Genomic DNA, 21,398 nt, shown 5'->3' with positions numbered 1-21,398 from the left:
TATTGTGATTGGCTATTGAAATTTAATCATGAATTAGTTTTTCTAATGTTTTAAATTAAACATTTAATGTTTAAGTCTACGTTAATGTACACGTTATAAATATAGGTATGAATACAATTAATTATTAATTTGATTAGGTTGTAATAAGCTTATTTTTAAAAGGAATAAAGAGATTATGCAAAAATATGTTTACAGTGGATCAAGAGCAGACTACACTACACACATACATTTTTACACTGTGGTAACAAGCATTTTTGAAGAGTATTCTTGAAATTATATTATTACAGTATTATAAAAATGTCTAACTTAGAATCATGCATATTAGCGTATGACGGAGATCTTAATTTGTTGTCGTCTAAAATTGAGACAGAACCAAATTTGATATCAAAAGTGGATCAGGTAACTAATTTGAGTGAAACAAAAAACAGATTGTTATGTTTTTGTGAATGGCTGGCTGGCTGGTTGAAGTGAAGGTGGTTATTTTCATTTAAATGACACAGCAAAAAGGGAACTGAACATCACATTTATTGGTTTTGAAAGCTAATGCTTAATTAAAATTAGTTAGTTTTTAGTTTAAAAAGAGTGTTGTAGACTGGTATAATTTTGTTTTTAGATTTTAAATTTATAGTTTTAATCATTGAAATATTTGTCTTCATTTATTGTGTACTTTTAGGTTCAACGCACTCCTCTTCACTGGGCATCATCAGCAGGTCATCTCCACATAGTATCTTATCTTTTGGATAAAGGAGCAGATGTCAATGCTACTGATGAGGTAGGCATCACAGTTTAAAAAGTTTGTGTACTGTACTACTAATGTCTCATCTGTAAACAAATCTAATTAGAGTACATTGACATTGTTCTCTTACTCTTAGGCGGATTGGTCTTCTCTGCATATAGCGTCATCAGCTGGCAGAAAAGAGATTTTACAGCTTTTACTAAAAAGTGGTGCTAAAGTGAATGCGACGAACCAAACACGCCAAATTCCGCTCCATTATGCAGCTTCCAAAGATTGGTTTGAGGTACTGTACAGTACTGACTACATATCATATACCAAGCCCACACATTTTACACGGGTGTGAAAAACGCGTGACTCGCGTGTAATTAGGTACTAACAATACTGTCCATATTCACTCATGCATTACTGCATTGAGTAATTCAACTGCAGCGAACTGTATTTATAATTTGTTGATGTTTTGTTCATATATATTATTATTATCAAACAGACAATAACTGGAATTACAGTACAGGATAACAGCATTTTATATAACAAAATATAGGCCTATTTGAAATAAAAAATCGATTTATTTATCATACTGCAATAATGAAGGTAAAAACCTCCATGATGCAATTAGGCTATGTCTGTGATTGAAAATACTAGGCCTAGTTAGTAGGCCTACTAGTACTACCGGGAGTACAGTACTACTATTCTAGGCCTAGTTTGCTTTCAGGGTTTGTTTATATATATTTTTAAGTCATATTTATTAAGTATTTGAGAAAACTCATTAAAAAAACAAGGTAGAAAAGACCCAACAATATCTTTCAAAACACGATCGTCACTGGTGGCCGAATGACGTACTTTCTGTACACACCACGTTGTAGAGTTCATCCATGGAGTTCACACAGGTACACACAGTTGCTAGGCCAAATAATAACATAAAGATTTTACCATTCCCCGTCGGGGAGGAAAACATTTATATAGTATTACAACGCCAGTATTGACATGCATGTATTTAGCGCGGTAAACAATGTACACCCCTGTTACGGACTGGACCATTAATCGCTCCACGAAACCATGCTCCACGAAACCACGTTGGAGCGATCCTCCGCACACAGCCAGAGCGAGAGAGAAGCGAGGTCGAATAAATACAAGTTTTTACCATTTCCCGTCCAGGGGAAATCAGTTCTCTTATAATTACAGCCCTGATACCGTGCGCATGTTTACGTTGATATTATTTAATTGCACACCCCATTTTGGACTGTACCATTTTCGGAACCTTGTTTTGTTTTCATTATAAACATGGGCTGATGTCAGACAAATATCTGCTTTATAAACGTCAATTTAGCAACTTATTAAGTCGTTACATAAGCAGAGAATTCATAAAGCAAGTATACAATGCAGACATGTTAGATAGAAATATACTAAAAGACATTTAATAAACGTGTTAGAAGAACGTAATCATTTGACTTTCTACACCGAGCGGCGGAAAACCCATTCACAGTCACAGTTATTTGAGCGAATACATACTGTACTTCTTGGCCTAAAATAAACACTAGCTCTGTATTTTAAATTAAATATTTGGCTTACGGTTAGGAAAATACAAGGAAACATCATTTTATAATATTACTATTATTAGGCTATTTATTGACCTATTAAAGATCGCTAAATATGTTTTGTTGTTGTCGGGGGCTTAGTAGGTATAGTATTAGTAGCTCTCTATTCTAGCCTCCCTGTTGTACACTTCTCTCTGTAAGCCTCACATTATATAAAATGATACGACGTGAACTCTAAACAAAACCCCGATGAAAAACAATTTACATGAATTCTATAAACTTTCTTATTTATTGTTTGCCTAACAATAGAGAAAAAATAAACTTTGTTGCATACAGTAACGGGCGGGTTCAGATTACATATGATGGTAGGCCTAAACAATAGAAACAAACAGATACCCACGTGTGTGTTGTCGCGGGCGTCGTACCGGGAGTTCCATATTTTACCAGTAAAAAGCTACAAAGTGATGACGTCATGGTCCACACGGCAAATACAGGCACGCGGCAATTACACATATTTTACACGCGCGACAAACGCGGGTTATGGTACATGATTTGTAGTCAGTACTGTAACTGCATTTATACATAATTAGCAACAGGAGCACTTTTATCCAGGTTTTAATATCAACATTTTTAATTAAAAAATTAACTTACGATTTATACTCTTTTTTTTCAGATTGCAAAGGTTTTGTTGGAGAATGGAGCAGACCCAGACCAAGGTGACCACATGGGGTCAACACCGCTCCATCGCGCCACATCCAAAGGTCATTTGAAAATAGTAGAACTTTTTATTGACCATCACTGCCAACTTGGACTTCAAGATTCCGTTGGTAACACAGCTTTGTAAGTTAGAATGCAATTTATAATAACCTTGATTGATTGTATTTCAATATGTATTGTATTAGTTTGTATGTAAATAAAGTAATTGTACTCTTTGGTACATTATGGTTGGTAAGGTTCAACCTGACCACTTTTTCATACAGAGTTTAATTTTCTTGCAACAACCTCACCACTTTATTTCTTGTGGCTACAGCACTGTCATTGCTGTAAATTTCCTGTAAACTTTCTTTTTCGTCTTTTAGACATTTAGCTTGTGAAGAGGACAGGACTGAGGTTGCTACGTATTTAGTGAAGAATGGTGCAGATTTGACAGCACAAAATAAGGTAAATATTTTATAAACAACACAGTAAATTGTGAATTAAATTGGAATGCAAATACTGTAAATATTATTTAAAAATGTAATCAACGGCTGTACCTTCTCAGAAAGCTCTTTCAGAGTGAAATAATTATGTACTTTTTATGTTTCACCAGAGTGTTATTCTTAGTGTTGTAACTTTCAACTGTGTTGTTTGGTACAATAGTCTGAGTGCTAATGATAAAATGAAACTTGACCGTACTATGAAAACTGCTAGTAAAATAATAGGAAGGAATTTCAGTGTTATCGACGCAGTTTACAGGCGCGATGTTATTAGCCAAGTTAACAAAATAATGGAAGATAACTCACACCCATTGAATGATAAATATGTTGTTAATAAATCAGGTAGAATTCGTCCTTTAATGTGCAATACCACTCGATGTAGGAATTCATGTTTCCAACACAACATTCCAAAGATAGTTTGTTTACTTCTGTATATAGTTTTAATGTATTGTATTGATATTTTTAATGTTTTATATATTGTATGTTTTTAAGCATCAAGGAAAACCAATTTCATGTTCGCCTTGTTGTGTTCATGACAATAAAGATTTATCTTATCTTATCTTAAATACAGGGTGAAGAATTTAATTTTGTATTGTGATATGATTTTTAATATTATCAAATAATTGTTTTATACTAGGAAGAAAAAACACCACTTCAGTTGGCAACTTCAAATCTTGTAAAAGTGTTACAAAAAACTGTACCAAACTAAACTTGAGACAGGACTCTAAGGTTGTAATTATTGTATGTATACCTTTTTTTTTATAGTGTTCTGTATAAAAAAGTTGATAGAGCTAGGGAAGAGAGGTCTAAATGTAATCTTTTATAACAAATTCTACATTGGTAGAAATGTGTGAAAGTCGCAGAACAAGTTTGTCGTTGCACAGTTCCAAATCAACACAACATAAAAAAACAACAATATAACTTTCAAAATGTATTTCGTGGTTAGCTACCGTATATAACTCTAATTACTAAAACATATTTTATAATAACAAATAATCTTTTTAAATATAAAAATTGCATGCAATTCTGAAACCTGAAAGTACTGTAAACATTTATATAAAAGTTGTTGCAAAGCTATTAAAATGGAATGTTCCAAAAATGTACATTGTTTAAATTGTTCGATTATTTTATGAAAATGTATACTCTGATGTAATGAAATATTTCAACTATTTACATATTAAACTATTAAACACTATAAACTCCCCTTTTTCTAACTTTTAAATAACGCTTGCTGAGTAAAATGTTGAATTTGAAAACAAAAAAGGTGTTAAAATGATTAAATATTCAAAGTTCTGTTTTGCTGTGTACTGTTGAGTGGATATTTTCTGAATTCAAATGAATGCCTTTTTTTGCCTTTTTCTTCTTTTCACCATCCTGCGTGTTGTTTTTCTTACGTTTTTTGCCTGTTTTTTTTTTTTTCTCTTGTTTCTCCTCATCTTCTTGGTCACCATCAAAGTCCACTCGCTCTTTACCGGTCCAAACTTCCTTTAAACACTCTTGGGAATAAAAAAAAAGTTTCAATAATTTAAGCTCTGCTTACACTATCAAACTTGTCTCTATGTGACAATAAAATATGATGTGCCCATATATGGACATGATGATGTCACTACCCATATCACTGCCACATAGAAGGTTTGTTAGGTCAGTTCTTTATATTACCTTGGTCACCCTTAGCTAGGTAGTTATCTAGACACAGAAGGTTTGTTAGGTCAGTCCTTTCATCTGGTTCGGCAAAATACCAATCATTTATCACATCTTCATATTGCTCAATTAGTGAATCACACTAGAAAAAAATGAGCAAAGTATTACAGTATTTTATTGTCACTCTTTCAACTGTTAAATAAATTTAGGCTATCATAAGAAGACTATGGTATACCCAAATGAGGCCATGCACCGTATAGGTGATGAAGACATGCCTCAATGCCCTCAACCTCTAGGCTGTATGTTAACTTCGACTGTATTCTTATTATTAATAATTAATAATATGACAAAATTCATGAATATGATGAAGGTATAAAACCTCCCTGGATAAGATTTTAGCATTTTCCATCAGTTCATTCTTACACGGACTGTAAATATAATTAACTTATCATATGGTGCGTAATTAACTGATAACGTGAGATACTTACGTATTGTTTCATTTTATATATGGGAGCACCTGGTACTTCCCACATGTTATCTGGTATTCCAAGTTCAACTTTGACCCCTTTATCTCGTAAGTTCATCAGCGTCTGCATTGTTTCAGCGGTTCCTTTTGCAAACCTGAAACGTTTTGAAAAAAACAAAATTGAACATCAGAATTGTTGAACTTAGAACCAACAAAGACATCGGGTACCAGAACCAATAAAGACATCGGGTACCTTAACCACAAAACCAGTTAAATACCTTCGGCTTGCCTCTCTTTCAGCATGGATGTTATACTTCAATATTCTTTCACAAACTTGTTCCAGCACATCTATCAGTCTGGTTTCACTGTAAAATAAAAACGATTTAAGCTATAATTACGAATTACAGTAGACACAGTATTTGTCATATTCTAGAATAGTTCTAGTTCCTATTGCTCCTACAATCGTTGTATTATATAGTTTATGGAGGAATAGTTCTAGTTCCTATTGCTCCTACAATCGTTGTATTATATAGTTTATGGAGGAATAGTTCTAGTTCCTATTGCTCCTACAATCGTTGTAGTATATAGTTTATGGAGGAATAGTTCTAGTTCCTATTGCTCCTACAATCGTTGTATTATATAGTTTATGGAGGAATAGTTCTAGTTCCTACTGCTCCTACAATCGTTGTAGTATATAGTTTATGGAGGAATAGTTCTAGTTCCTATTGCTCCTACAATCGTTGTAGTATATAGTTTATGGAGGAATAGTTCTAGTTCCTATTGCTCCTACTGTACAATCGTTGTATTATATAGTTTATGGAGGAATAGTTCTAGTTCCTATTGCTCCTACTGTACAATCGTTGTATTATATAGTTTATGGAGGAATAGTTCTAGTTCCTATTGCTCCTACAATCGTTGTATTATATAGTTTATGGAGGAATAGTTCTAGTTCCTATTGCTCCTACAATCGTTGTATTATATAGTTTATGGAGGAATAGTTCTAGTTCCTATTGCTCCTACAATCGTTGTATTATATAGTTTATGGAGGAATAGTTCTAGTTCCTATTGCTCCTACAATCGTTGTATTATATAGTTTATGGAGGAATAGTTCTAGTTCCTATTGCTCCTACTGTACAATCGTTGTATTATATAGTTTATGGAGGAATAGTTCTAGTTCCTATTGCTCCTACAATCGTTGTATTATATAGTTTATGGAGGAATAGTTCTAGTTCCTACTGCTCCTACAATCGTTGTATTATATAGTTTATGGAGGAATAGTTCTAGTTCCTATTGCTCCTACAATCGTTGTATTATATAGTTTATGGAGGAATCTATGGAAAGCCAAACCCGCCAAAAATACATAATACATACCATCCACCAATAATTAATTCGTACAAAATTTAAACCATCCAATATTATCTCATGCAGTTCAATGAAAACTTAAACCATTCACCTAGTATCTACACCATCCAATATAATGTGTGACCATCTACCACTAGCCCAAACGACAATACGCCGAACAAACTACCCATAACACAAACCATCTAAAGAATGTTGAGCCCAGGCAGCAATAATTGAATTAATCTAACGTTAATACAAGTATATATTAGTCAACTCATTTATCAACATTTCATGTAGTTCATGAACATTTCAAACAAAGCATCTTAATTATAGTTCATCGAATTATAATTCTAATTCATTGCCTGTTTTATACACCGTTCGTCTGTTCAACAGTTGAAACAACTGTTTTGCACACGATACGCCCGTTCGTGAGTTCAAACCATGATATTTGAAGCATCGACTTTCCAAACAGCGATTTTTCGCACCGAACGTATTTTCTTGAGTTAAAGTGGTTGCATTTCAATCACTTACTTTTGATTGGCCAGTATTACACACCGTTCGCTTGTTCGTGATTTCAAACCATGATATTTGAAGCATCGACTTTCCAAACGGCGATTTTTCGCACCGAACGTATTTTCTTGAGTTAAAGTGGTTGCATTTCAATCACCTACTTTCGATTGGCCAGTATTACACACCGTTCGCTTGTTCGTGATTTAATGTGATAACATTTCATTCGACAACTTTTCAAACGTTAGCTTTTGGCTCCGCTTACGTATATATCAGTTGATATACTAATTTTTAATTTTCATACTTTCCATAGTCAGTTTTGTACATCATTCGCATTTACGCATGTAAAGTGTAGATATTCCACTCGACAAGTTTTAAACGGTAGTTGTTCGCACATTTATTGTTTTATTGTTAAATTGTAACTGTTGGCGCCGATTTAATATTGAGGGGCGGGGGGTGAATGTCAACTAATACGACTGTATGACACTTACTTAGGCCTACGTTACACACACAGGTCAGGGAGATGTAAACTAATTTATAAATTTATTTTACATCTCCCTGGTTACACACATTATCACAAACTTAAATAATGAAAAAAAAACCAGAATGAAATAATATAATTTAGCTTGTGGGCCTGTTACAATTTTACGCCCCACAACTAGGCCCGGGGTAACACCCACCTCACCCGCCTGTGGGGGAGAGACAGGGGAGAGAGAGAGAGCTGGTGTTGTGCTTCTCTCTCCCCCTGTGCGGCGGCTGCTAGGATGAGGCCGGCCTAGAGCCATTTTCTGCTCTGTGCTCTCTATATGATGCATAAATTAACTGTTGTTGAGAAGCTTCCATTTGTTTACGGGGTAGGCCTATTTTTTTTGAAATAATGACATTCATTATGTTTTATAGACTATAGTGGAGACGTAATTAATAAATATCCGAATAAACATATTTTACGAATATTTATCATGGATTAAATAAAAACATGTGTATTTGTTATTAAATCATAATTATTTGTTATTCATCATGCATTAAATAACCCAACGCTGTTATGGATGGGGGGCTATTCAACTGCGTAGTTCGTCATTTTTCACACATTGATGCTGATTTTTGAATTGATTCAGCTCAGGAAGACCAAAAAGGTACGTACCGTACGTATACTGATGATAGGTAGATAAATAAATATAATAATGTTTAATAGTGTTTTCCTGTTTTATTATTATTATTATTTTAAATTCTGTGTTTTATCGATTTTGTAGGTGAAATTGATGATGGTTTAAGTTATTGTTATACTTTTCTGTATAGGCCTAGATAGGCCTAGCAGGCTAGGCATGATATAGGCCCTAGGCCTACTTACAATACTAATACTAGGCATAGGCCTAATAATTATTAATATTGGAATTATTATCATTATTTTATAAAAAGCTACAATTAGTGCCATGAGTGGTGACCAGGATTGGAACCTGGATTTTGTAGCTGAAATTACTAATTATAGGAATTATCCAGCTAGGCCAGGCCCTAGCTAGGCCTATAATATAATATTATTATTATTACACATACTTATATTAAATTATATATAAACCTCCGATTGTGCGTAGACCGATATTTTAATCAATGGTTGTATTTATTAATAATAATAATAGTACAGAAGCCTACCACTGAACAATTATTTTTTATTTTGCCAAATAGCTCTAAACCATATAGGCCTACTAGGCTCTAGGAATAATATTGATTTTCTAGTATATAAACTTAAAATGTGATAAATTAACGTGAAATTGTGAAAAAGTGTAAATACAAGTTGTATGGACTCATTCGTTTCAGGTATCATCCAGTATGTCAGATGATTTACGTAGTGTTTTGCAGGTGCTGCAGGGGTTAGCAAATTCTATCACAAACACTCCTTCGTCTGCTACCATTTCCAATAGTAGTAGTGAGCTTAGTACTACTACAACCACTAGTCATGCTGCTAGTACTAGTAGGCCTAGTAGTAGATCTACGTTGAGTTCCAGTGCTAGCACCAGCAGTACGCCTAGCAGAGACCAAAGTATTGCGAGTGAACACAGACGACTGTTCAATCGAAATTATGTAAGTTGCATCATGTTACTAAACCCCCTTCTTCTTGGCACCCGAATCGTTTACTATTGTACCGATAGATAGCTTATTAAGTGGCTCCGCGCCTGTACCAATCCAGTTTAAATAATTTTCAATACAATGGTGCCACATTTTAACATGTTGTCCATCACATTTTTATTAATTTTGTTGGAGACTTACCTGGCCGTTCAGTAAAACATCATATATTTTTTGTATTACAAGTAAAATTAACATTTTGAACGAGTTTTTATCACTGTGTACATATAATATTATTTCAGAGACAAACCCCATATAACAGGGGTCATAGCAACAACAGTACCAGTAGTAAACCATCTGGAAAAGGTACGATGCTAATTGTTTTATCGCATCAATTTTAATTGTATTTTCACAATGAGAGTTTAGAAGCTGTCGTGTGTAATGTATTTAGGTCGGTACAGTTATTACGTCATGTTATAGTTGAGTTCGGATAATACTGCCAATCAGGTTTATTGGTGTATGTTTTTTATATAAAGTTGAAATGTTAACAGTTTTATTAAACATATAATAAAAAGAATAACGATGTTATGTATTTCCTAACATATCTGTATATTTGCTAACCTCCAACAATTAGCCCATGTAACAAAATTTGCTATTTAACCAAAAAACATGCCTAATAATAATACAAGGAGGTCTTATCTTCTTAATTGACCGAAATGATTATTAATAAAAGATGGTTTTTATAAGATATTTTATCCTTTTTTAGGAAGAACATTGACAAGATTTTTAGTATGCCTCATGGAACACAAAATGGAAACTGTTCCTACTGTAGCCCAACGTCGAAAACTGAAAGATAACGGCTATGGCGAGAAGAAAATTGTGTTTCCAGCGGAAGGCAATCAAGACGATTTTTGCAACCTGGTATTTAAGTAAGATAATTTTTCTAATGTTTTCACATCGAAATGTTTTCTGTGGTGATTTTGCCAAAATACTGTTTGTTAAAGAGAAAATAATCAACTATGATGATGATGCTTATGACAGTTTGCAAATGAGAACAAAATTCTACATATTTATTTTTAATTTGTTTTTGTAGAACATTTCCGTTGCTTGCAAATTGCGGAGGGTTTGAGATAACAACAGGTGATCGCAAAAAACTGATTGTTGTCCATTACGGGCCATGTAAAGTTCAAGACCTTAGAACATTTGGTTCTGGAAAATTATACATTCGCCCATTGCAGCGGGATATACCGGAGGCAGAAATACCATTAGTGGAAGCCCGAGAAAAATGTTTAAATTGTAGGGCCAACATTTCCATGAAGAACATGAAAGTGCACATCAAATATTGCATGGTAATTACCTGTGAAAGAGAAGAAAGTAGTATTGGTAATCAGTTTCAGTTTTCAGAAACGAGAATTGAAAATCAATTTTCCCGATACGGACTTGCCGGTAATTACCGGTTTTCAGATATTATCAATATTCTCCTTTTTTTATTTGATTTGTATAATACATTTTTAACATAACAAAATGCTTAATTTGAATATTTCTATCATAATTTAGGCTAACAACTTTTTTTTCACTCGACCACGCAATATTACTGTACATTATCTTCTCTTATTGAACCCCAGAACGAAGATTCAAGTTCAGACAGTGACCTGGAACCGGGACTACATGAAGTACCGGCCACCGAAACAATACCGGCCACCGAACCAATACCGGCCTCCGAGAACTTAGAACAGAACAGAACAGAACAGAACTTAGACTTAGAAATTGTTGAAAACATTGTACGTAGGCACTACTCATTCAATGTCTGTGAAGCTAGTTCCTAGTTCATTATTTAAATATAATTATATAAACAACTTTTAGAACTAAAAAACTAAACATAGTGCGATTTCAGTGAAAAAGATAAGCTACCTAGCTATGTTATAATAGAAGTTATGTATTATTGCAAGAGTATGTACTATAGCTTTCGGTTTTGATGAGTATCATCATTTACAAAAATAATTGTTATTTTTAGTTTGTTAACGAACCAGAACGTAACGAACGAGAACCTGCTCTTACTACTATTGAAACAATTGTCAAAGATACCGTGAATTACTGCAATACCCACAACATTAATGGGAATCCTGTAGAAGTGCTACGTTATTACCAAAAAGCTATTGTTTCAGGAAGACCACTAGAGATAGAAGATGAAGCAGAGGTAATCGAAGGGGAAACAAATTTTATTATGATTAATAGAGAAGATGTGCTTGCAACTGCTTTTTCGGAAATTAGGGATATGGCCGACTACCGCAAAACACTGGAAGTGCAATTCTATGATGAGGTATATTAAATACATTTTTATTGTAATAAATAAAATTAACCTTTTGAAATACAATGATAATAAAAAAAAACAATTGAATTTGTAAAAACTAATCGAATATATTCAAAGCATTTTAGTTAAAATGAGATGTTAACCGTGTTGCTATACAGTAATTTCATATCTTACACACAGAGAGCAGCCGATTATGGCGGCCCGAGGAAAGAATTTTTTGTGTTGGCTTTAAGAGCAATAAAAGATGGTTATTTTGATAACGGTATGAAAGAACACGTTCCCGAGGAATATTACTACATCGGCATAATAATGGGTAGGTTTTCAATGTCTACTTACAATAAAATCACGCGATTCACGGTGCTATTTGAGGTTCCTTGACGTGTGACGTGGCGTGTAAATGCAACAATTGTTTTCACCAAATTGGTTCCTAATAGCCTTATACCGTATGTTTTATTTTGTTTCTTTTTACTAGTACGGTACTGTTATAATGATTTAATGTATTTAAAAATGGTTATCTTTTAACAGCTATGAGTATCGTCCAGAATGGCAAATTGCCACAATTCATGCACAGTGACCTTATCGACGAACTCGTCAACAGCAGTGCTCCTTCTGAGTGCATAACCAATTTAAGAAAGGGACTCGCAAAGTTGGGGATATATCAGGTATGTCGTACAGTACTGCTACAATATACATATACAGAGCGCAAAACCAGTTACTGCCAGTTTAAGCTTCTGATCCATATCTTTAAATAAGTAACTAAAACACAATGATATGCATACGTCAGATCCAATCACTATAATGCTTCATCTCTGCTTGAAACAATAATGTAATGCGTTCAATGATCAACTGAAAATTGTAAATTCAATTCACTTGTCTACCATTTTATCTAATTATTTTCTATAGCTTTGTTGTCACATACCAACATTTGTTCATCTTTTTCGACCCAGCCCTGCAGCACTATTATCTGTAAAAAAGATGAAAGAATTGTTGAAGCCATCTTTTAAAGGCAGCGATGGCTCAAACACTAAGATATTTGAAAGTTCTGTATATGCCCAATTTCTGGACTACGTCAGAGAGGTTGCTAGTAAGTTATAAGTTATAGAAAAACACAGACTGTCTGTTCGTATATTTTCCTTTTTCTGCCCTACTGTAGCATAATGCAATCCATTATTTGTTTAAACCCTTATTTTAACCGGTGGCCATGCCCTAAAGTTCTCAAGCTTATTTTGGCTTCCACACACTTACCCTTTTTTATTTATGTGTATTTCTGAAGTCACTTTTTGTTTAGTACAATTTAACTTTAAGTTTATTATGTGTGGAAAACAATAAACAAACAATAAAGGAATATTGCATTGAGCACACTTGTAGTGGATGTGTCCGCTATACAAGTGAAGTATTTGTTGTTGCCGTCGCAAACCATATAATAACAGTGTCTAAAATGGCAAAAAAGAGCAATAACCGTAACATACCAAAATAAATTCGCTTTACTCCGACATTTTTCAAATTTTCTTAAACCTCATTACTTTTAATTCATATCAGAACATGCAGTGTTAAAACTATTCAAAGCATTTAAGCCAAGTCACTTACTGATGCGATGGCTAAAAGGGTTTTGTTATGACTTGATTTGTTTTGACTTTTACCTCTCTTTTTCATAGGTGGTAGAAGAGGTCACCTGACGCTTGGTCATCTGTTGCAGTTTGTGACCGGAACGGATGAAGAACCAGTGTTGGGTTTTGTTCTCCATCCACAAATAGTATTTACAGAAACAGCAGGTTCTTTTCTCCCGTCTGCCAACACGTGTATTAACAGTATGCAACTTCCACGGCCAGGTTTAACATGCAGTCTGCCGCCAAAAGACACACTGTTCAATATGTATGATTTGGCATTTTCTCAACAGTTTTTTGGTAATGTGTAGACCTAAGTGGGTCAGAACAAAGCAAGTGACATACTTTAAATAAAGTTTTCTACTGTAGATATGGGTTGGTTCAATCACAGAGCAAAATCCATAATGCTTCAATTTAGGACATGGAGAGTGGATAGAGGAGGTGACCGTTGAGAAAGAGTGGTGGTAATTTGTATTTACATAACGGAAAGATATATGACAGAAGAAGATGAGCGATGGTTGAAAGGGTTGTTATGAGCTAATACGTTTTCATATTATTTCCGTTTTAAACATTAGGCATACCAGTTCTTAAACCCCCTGTACAGGGTAGATCTAAATAAATGAAATATAATATTTGATTCTAAACATTTTAGTGTCGGCAGTTCTTGAAACATTAAGTACAACATTATTTTCAACAAACATATTTAGTTTACACATCAGTAGAAAAAATGTTAAAGCAAATCATATGTTGACTACGGTATTGATTTTAGGACATATAATAACCTTTTCAATTTAATGGCAATAAACGTTTTTCTTTAACAATTAAAGAAACTTGTTGTTAATTAACAATTAAGGCAGTCATTAAATACACCAATCAGTAAAATTGTGCAACATGCTCTCTCTCTCTCTATCCCCAATCTACACAGATATTTTTAGGCCTAATATAATTAACTAATAAAAACATTAACATTCATTTGAGAATAAGTTGTTTTTCAAAACAATCGATATTCACACAGCCTGATTTCCAATACTAAAGTGTAAATGCCAACCAAATTATTAATATATGCATTATGATAATTTTCTATTTTAAACATTCACAATAGTCATTATTACTCATCAAAATTCAGAAACAATATCTAAGCCTCGTAAATAAGGAGTTGCATCCCAAATATCAACTGCATTATTTAGCGCATTGTCTATTTCATCCTTAAATAAAGAGAGTTGTTCATCATTCATTGGACAGGCAGTGTCAGGGACAACTATACCATCATTTTCTTCTGGAAGGGGTGAGTTTGGATCTATACCATACTGCTGAACACTTTCCTACAATAAGCCAAAATAATGAAAGAAGATTAGGTAGATCATACAAGACACGGTAAAATTAAAATGTGTACGGTAACGGCTAACTATACAAGTAGTTTCTCACGTATAATGTGTGTGTCGGGGAGACTATTTTTAAAACAGTTTTTGTTACAGGTTTATAATAACGTAGTTGTTACGACAAACAAATTATACGAACATCCGTTCGCCTTACATTCTAAATCCAAGAATACCGTATAAAATGAAGGTTTTATTTATTACTTTAATTTATACAACTCCACGTTACCTCTGGTATGGCTTCAAAGTACTCAGACGCTATGATGCTTGCATCGGATGCAATATTTTGTATACCCATTATGAACAATTGATTTGGGGTTTTGTTGTGCTCGGTCCGCAGTTTGTGGTTGTTCCACATCAGTTGGAAATCCATCAACATACTATTAATAATGGGTACATAAATGAAATGTAAAATAAAAATATGCGCCTCGTTATCTGGGTCCAAACAACCCATGGTTTCCAAACTGCTAAAGAATGTGCGCCAGGAACATATAACAGCCTCAAATACATCTCTCCACAATCTTTCAATCCTGCTGTTATGAACACTTTTTCCAGTAATAAAACTACCTCTGCCTGGTCCTCTAGAAGGGTGGTTCAACATTAAGCGAGCCACATCAACATTTTCGATCCCCTTGTCCGCTCTCACCCTCGACGGCAATCCCCATTTTCTGACAGCTTCCTGGAAACAAGTTAGAACCGTGCATGCCCTGTTATTTGTACTGAGTTTTAGGTACACTATCGCTCTACTATAACCATCAATACCTCCATGAATCACACACCTCCATCTGTAGAATCAAACATACGACAATTATAAAGGAAACTGAAAATACTTTTATGTTATTGTATCATAAAATGTAAATTTCTTACATTTACATTATCATTTTTCATATCTGCGTCGGGTTGCCTACGAATCTGTTTTGATCATAACATATCGTAAACGTGTAGACCTACTTTATTAGTTTATGATTCCCGTCTATGTGCCACAGAGCCAACGGAGATGGCACTGAATAAACTCGTCTGCGTATGCAACGCAGAGACCGCAAATGACGCCCAACGGGATCAACCCTTTTGACAGAATCTCGCAATGCTTCTCTTCGTACTCGTATGCCGTCTTTCATCAAATGAGCCTCAATTGACTTAAGTCCTAGTGTTAAGATGAAATGATGAATAAAGAAAAACAAATAAGCAAACTATGCAAATAGCTACCGCTACAAACAGTGGTACTACTCTCTATCATTTAGAAAGAATCCCATCCCATCAATAAATGATGCGATCATCGTATCTAACCCAACCTTTCAAAAAATAATCCTTATTTTGTATGCTTATCATGTCGAAGGAGTACTTCTTCTATTCTAAAGTCCGTCGCGTAACAAAACAAGCCATTCTGTATATTTTAAATACCTACCTGATCTTGGAAAATTCATGGTTATCATGCCAATACGCGCGTCTAGAAACTCGGAAGAAATATCTGTGTAGTTTCTTGTTGTCATGTTGTATTCTTGTAGCCTCCTTTCTATCGTTCTTTTACTTACAGAAAACATTTTACTCATGTCCTGAACAGTAAAGTTGTTGTCTACGAAGTAAATGAAAATAACTGACTATGGAGAGAAGACTGAACGGAAAGTAAAATATTAGGTTTACAAAAACACCAAATTTTGTTCATTATTAATACTAAATTGTTATATGGGAATTGGATAATATATTGGCTAGAAAATTCTAAGAAATAATTCAAAGTACTGTACTGTAAGGTAATATTTTCGAGAGAAAAAAGACTCTACATGCTTATTATTGCAAGAGCCTCATAATAATTTAAAAAAAAATAATACAGTAGGCCTACCTATCATGCAACCTACCTACCTTTTGTCATGCAATATATTAATATTTAAATTACAAAATTTGTTTCACATAAAAGTAAAGGTCGTTAGGCCTACTTTAAATTTGTATTAAACACACTATGTTCGTGCTACTATCTTACAAAGATGATAAACAACCATGATCAGCCGAGCGTAAAAAACAAAAAATAATTGTTTTTAAGGCTCGGCTGGTTACGACTGTTTGCCACTCTCTTCAAGAAGAAGATGGCTTCCGAAACACGAATTTAATTTAATGAATGAATTACTTACTTCGATGGTAGCCACTTTACCAAAGACAAGAAATAATTAAAGTAGATAATGATACATAGGCCTAGGCCCAAAACCTAGGAGGCCTAAAAATAATACGCACCCACAAAGAACTGCAGCTGACTACGCCCGATCACAAATCTTGCCCGTCCTGGTCTGCCAGTGTGAATCATGGCAGAGTCCGTAGTGGGATGTTCGTCTCCTACCTGGCCTGGGCCAATGACTTCTTCTATCGCTCTTTTACTCGCTACAAGATTATCGATTACCTCTAACCGGATATTTTCATGCCCGATTATCGTTTCGATAATAACCTCCAGTCGCATTGGGAGTGGCATTAATAGATTTCTATCAATGTTACCATTCACATACTGTTCAAGTGTTTGACAGATTTCTTGCAAAGCAATAGCAATAGGAACATACGCCATGTTAAAGACTTTTGGGAATATGAGAGGGGACTATACATTTTATTCTAGCTGGAATATTTTTAATGAGTACAATTTCAGGGCATAACATGTCCATTGTTCCTAAAATGTTCTCATCTTACGGTTGTGGTTGTGGTTGATTTAATATTACACACTACGGAAAAAAAAACCCTTTTTTGAGAGAGTGTAATTTCCGGACATGTAGAGGTACCATATTTAAAAATGTGTACTGTTCACATTCAGTACCGAACACCTCCCCCCCCCCCCCACCCCAATATAAAATCGGCGCCAACAGTTACAATTAAACAATAAAACAAAAACTACCGTTTTAAAACTTGTCGAGTGGAATATCTACACTTTACATGCGTAAATGCGAATGATGTACAAAACTGATGTATGGAAAGTATGAAAATTAAAAAATAGTATATCAACTGATATATACGTAAGCGGAGCCAAAAGCTAACGTTTGAAAAGTTGTCGAATGAAATGTTATCACATTAAATCACGAACAAGCGAACGGTGTGTAATACTGGCCAATCGAAAGTAGGTGATTGAAATGCAACCACTTTAACTCAAGAAAATACGTTCGGTGCGAAAAATCGCCGTTTGGAAAGTCGATGCTTCAAATATCATGGTTTGAAATCACGAACAAGCGAACGGTGTGTAATACTGGCCAATCAAAAGTAAGTGATTGAAATGCAACCACTTTAACTCAAGAAAATACGTTCGGTGCGAAAAATCGCTGTTTGGAAAGTCGATGCTTCAAATATCATGGTTTGAACTCACGAACGGGCGTATCGTGTGCAAAACAGTTGTTTCAACTGTTGAACAGACGAACGGTGTATAAAACAGGCAATGTATTAGAATTATAATTCGATGAACTATAATTAAGATGCTTTGTTTGAAATGTTCATGAACTACATGAAATGTTGATAAATGAGTTGACTAATATATACTTGTATTAACGTTAGATTAATTCAATTATTGCTGCCTGGGCTCAACATTCTTTAGATGGTTTGTGTTATGGGTAGTTTGTTCGGCGTATTGTCGTTTGGGCTAGTGATAGATGGTCACACATTATATTGGATGGTGTAGATACTAGGTGAATGGTTTAAGTTTTCATTGAACTGCATGAGATAATATTGGATGGTTTGAATTTTGTACGAATTAATTATTGGTGGATGGTATGTATTATGTATTTTTGGCGGGTTTGGCTTTCCATAGGAATCTAAAGTAATACTTTCTTGTTGTGAAATTGAGCTTAAATTTGTGATTATATTTCTCTGTACTTGGTTCATGCATTGTTCATAGTACTCATTAACATGTATGTATTATTAATACAGTAGTACTCATTAACATGTATGCATTATTCATTAAGATATATGCAGTACTCATATTAATTCTTGCTGAGACAACAATCATTGGTTAATGTTGTATGTATAATTAAATGCATTATTCGTATATAAAATGGATCCATTATTCATTTCCTTTATTGATTTGTATGCATTTAATAATGTATTATGCCTCAAAGTTGTAAGCCAGACATTTCTGTATTTACTGTTTTATTTATCACATGTATTTCATGTGTAAGGGGACTCCAAAATTTGGTTATAGAGTAAATTGCTGAAACTAAATTAATTAATCTATATATAGAAGCATCCCTAAAAATAGTTAATGTACTTACGAATGCCTGTACTTTATTTCTTTAGCTTCTTTATCAAACTCGTGTCCTATTCTTAAAACCTCATGAGTTTTTGAGGTGTCAGATAAGCTACCCTCTAATTCGTCAACAACATATTTACAAACTGCAAAACAGGAAATGAATTTTTCAACAATTATTGAAAATCTAAAAAACAGAATATCAAACTAAAACATTACATTATTTATTATTCATCATTAAATCTGGAAACCAAATTATGTTTTCTATTTTAATAACCAGATTAAAATAAAGTATAAGGCCACTTTATGTTGTTAATAATTTAACTACCTGTGCAGTGACAGTATAAACTATATACAATATTTAAATCTGTACATCAGATCCTTATATTAGCGCCTGCCCTTTGCACGGCGGTGGTAGTAGGCCTAGCCTAGGCCTAGTGCAATTAAATAGATAGATGTACATTGTAGGTATAATTATAATTGCTTTTGGCCAGAGCCCATAGTAATGATCCAAAATCAACAGAATAGTCAGATTGGAAGCTAAATAGTACTGTGCTACACCAGGCGTGGTACTGTATGGAGAGTTGTACAACTGCTTGCTAGCTAGGCCCTAGCCTACTACTATTTATTAGCCTGTTTCCAATATTTCTTACCTTCACATTTTGACGGATCTCTATGAGGATTTGTTGGGTCGTCGCTCTGACTCAAAGCCAGCTTTAAAATAACAGACAAGTAAATCAAAACGTGCCCCTTGTTCGCCATTTCTATTCTACAGTAGGCCTACAAAAATGTCTATTCTACCAGCAAGAAGAAGAAGTGAAACAAGGAAATACTTATATTCTTTTTTAGCGTCTTCAATGTTGGACCATTCCATTATGTAAATAGTTGTGTTAGGTTTTTAAAATTTAGGTTTCAGTTTCTAATTGTATGTTAAGATGCAAAATTAAACTGAATCAAAACATTTATATTATTGCATATTGTCTAATTGTTTTAGATTATTTGTTTATGTTTAAAAAAATGAGATTCATTGTTCTAATTATAAAACAATTTTACCTTTGTAAAGTGGAGTACTCCTAAAGGGGTTTTCCCTTTTTATAGTTGTAGAGGGCGTAATTTATTGATGTTTATGATAATGTTTTATGTTCATGAACAAAGCGGCGGGTGGTAATTAAGCATACAAATACCTTCAAATGCAATTTCCTCTATAAATAGCTCCATGCTATAACGGAATAAAGCAAGAACCTATGAATTATAGGTCCATGGAATAAGCATGGAGTATTCTTTACTCCATGGAATAAGTAAGCCATGTATTTTAACGAATGAACAACAATTTAACATGATCTCTTCAATTCAACATCTATCTCCAATATAATTTTTGCACAGTGTATTTTATTTGTTTTTATGTTTTGTATTGAATTTTTTTTTGTTGATATGTATTGTTGACGTGGGTTTAAAGCACATCTTTTGTAGTGACAGTTTTGCTTTACCTCGACAGCCCCGTTCAACTTTTTTGTTTCTGATTGTCGAAAGATTGAAAATAAATAAATAAAAGTGATTAGATATAATTTCAAAAACTTATTATATTTATCCTCACGCGAATAAGCGGTTATGAATTATTCTGGACATTACAAAATAAGTAGAACACAGTGCCTGCATGGTATGGCTACCATTCTTCAGCCCGTATTGCGTATTGTTCTCCCTTGTTCTCTCACCCATCACCTACATGGTATGGCTACCATTCTTCAGCCCGTATTGCGTATTGTTCTCCCTTGTTCTCTCACCCATCACCTGCATGGTGGGTGTCACGAAAGCTCAGACCACGAAAGCTCAGACCCCCTAAGACCTAAGATCACGAAAGCTAAGACCCAACACCTAAGATTACAAATACTAAGATATACTACAGCTTAAAAACAATACTTGTTTATCCATACATAATTTTAAACACAGTAGGTTTCATTTATTACCATAAATATAATTTAATACTACCGCAAAACATAGATAAACTCACATTATTTTCGCCCGTTGAGTAAATGTATATTTTTTCTTTACAACAAACAAACTTGACGGGTTGTTTGTTGGTATATATTTACTCCATTGTGTTGCTTCAGAGGATGTTTTTCTTACGCACCTGCCTTTCTTGTATTTTGACTCCAAATATTATAATTTGTTGACTAACTTTATCCTGAACACCACACTTTAAAATTAGGACTTATAAGTACTTTCAGAAGGAGAAACACATAACAAATAAATAAATCCTTTAAATTGATGATTTTACAGGCGTGTTTCTTTGTACGCGCGTTCTTTGTATACTGTAATGTAACTCCTCGAGCTCCCCGTTCAATGTTTTTGTTTCTATGGAGCGCCAAAAGAGCAACAATAATAGTACAAGTATAAAAACAGAAAGAAAACGAAACAAAAAACCTTTT

General features: G+C 34.0%; 4 protein-coding genes across 6 annotated transcripts; 2 read left to right on the top strand and 2 right to left on the bottom strand.

The window, feature by feature from the left end:
• Nucleotides 1-248: 248 nt before the first annotated feature.
• On the top strand, nucleotides 249-4,529 carry LOC140052715 (uncharacterized). 3 transcript variants are annotated; one of them, XM_072098416.1, is made up of 7 exons: nucleotides 249-399; nucleotides 674-772; nucleotides 873-1,019; nucleotides 2,945-3,111; nucleotides 3,351-3,432; nucleotides 4,105-4,208; nucleotides 4,312-4,529. In XM_072098416.1, the coding sequence occupies exons 1-6, from the start codon at nucleotides 298-300 to the stop codon at nucleotides 4,174-4,176; spliced, it is 669 nt and encodes a 222-aa protein (XP_071954517.1). In that variant the 5' UTR covers nucleotides 249-297; the 3' UTR covers nucleotides 4,177-4,208; nucleotides 4,312-4,529. The 3 variants fall into 3 exon arrangements, with proteins under 3 accessions (XP_071954517.1, XP_071954508.1, XP_071954525.1); XM_072098407.1 differs by having other exon boundaries at nucleotides 4,105-4,529; XM_072098424.1 differs by lacking the exon at nucleotides 249-399 and adding an exon at nucleotides 439-473 and having other exon boundaries at nucleotides 4,105-4,529.
• Nucleotides 4,408-19,821, bottom strand: LOC140052707 (protein canopy 4-like). The gene is made up of 6 exons (XM_072098396.1): nucleotides 19,626-19,821; nucleotides 18,998-19,118; nucleotides 5,853-5,939; nucleotides 5,597-5,729; nucleotides 5,127-5,250; nucleotides 4,408-4,963 (listed from the first exon to the last, which is right to left on the bottom strand). Exons 1-6 carry the CDS (start codon nucleotides 19,732-19,734, stop codon nucleotides 4,752-4,754), a joined length of 786 nt encoding a protein of 261 aa, XP_071954497.1. The 5' UTR covers nucleotides 19,735-19,821; the 3' UTR covers nucleotides 4,408-4,751.
• On the top strand, nucleotides 8,536-14,196 carry LOC140052688 (uncharacterized). The gene is made up of 11 exons (XM_072098374.1): nucleotides 8,536-8,555; nucleotides 9,235-9,498; nucleotides 9,783-9,846; nucleotides 10,247-10,409; nucleotides 10,574-10,829; nucleotides 11,106-11,261; nucleotides 11,495-11,800; nucleotides 11,972-12,104; nucleotides 12,317-12,453; nucleotides 12,695-12,875; nucleotides 13,447-14,196. The coding sequence occupies exons 2-11, from the start codon at nucleotides 9,247-9,249 to the stop codon at nucleotides 13,704-13,706; spliced, it is 1,908 nt and encodes a 635-aa protein (XP_071954475.1). The 5' UTR covers nucleotides 8,536-8,555; nucleotides 9,235-9,246; the 3' UTR covers nucleotides 13,707-14,196.
• On the bottom strand, nucleotides 13,571-17,556 carry LOC140052698 (uncharacterized). The gene is made up of 6 exons (XM_072098383.1): nucleotides 16,995-17,556; nucleotides 16,177-16,344; nucleotides 15,723-15,915; nucleotides 15,001-15,556; nucleotides 14,508-14,717; nucleotides 13,571-13,708 (listed from the first exon to the last, which is right to left on the bottom strand). Exons 1-5 carry the CDS (start codon nucleotides 17,314-17,316, stop codon nucleotides 14,511-14,513), a joined length of 1,446 nt encoding a protein of 481 aa, XP_071954484.1. The 5' UTR covers nucleotides 17,317-17,556; the 3' UTR covers nucleotides 13,571-13,708; nucleotides 14,508-14,510.
• Nucleotides 19,822-21,398: the final 1,577 nt, after the last annotated feature.

Source organism: Antedon mediterranea, chromosome 1 (genome assembly GCF_964355755.1).
Source record: "Antedon mediterranea chromosome 1, ecAntMedi1.1, whole genome shotgun sequence".
Taxonomy (NCBI): Eukaryota; Metazoa; Echinodermata; class Crinoidea; order Comatulida; family Antedonidae; genus Antedon; species Antedon mediterranea.
Note: the sequence above shows the minus strand (reverse complement) of the source record. Positions and strands in the feature narration are given on the sequence as shown.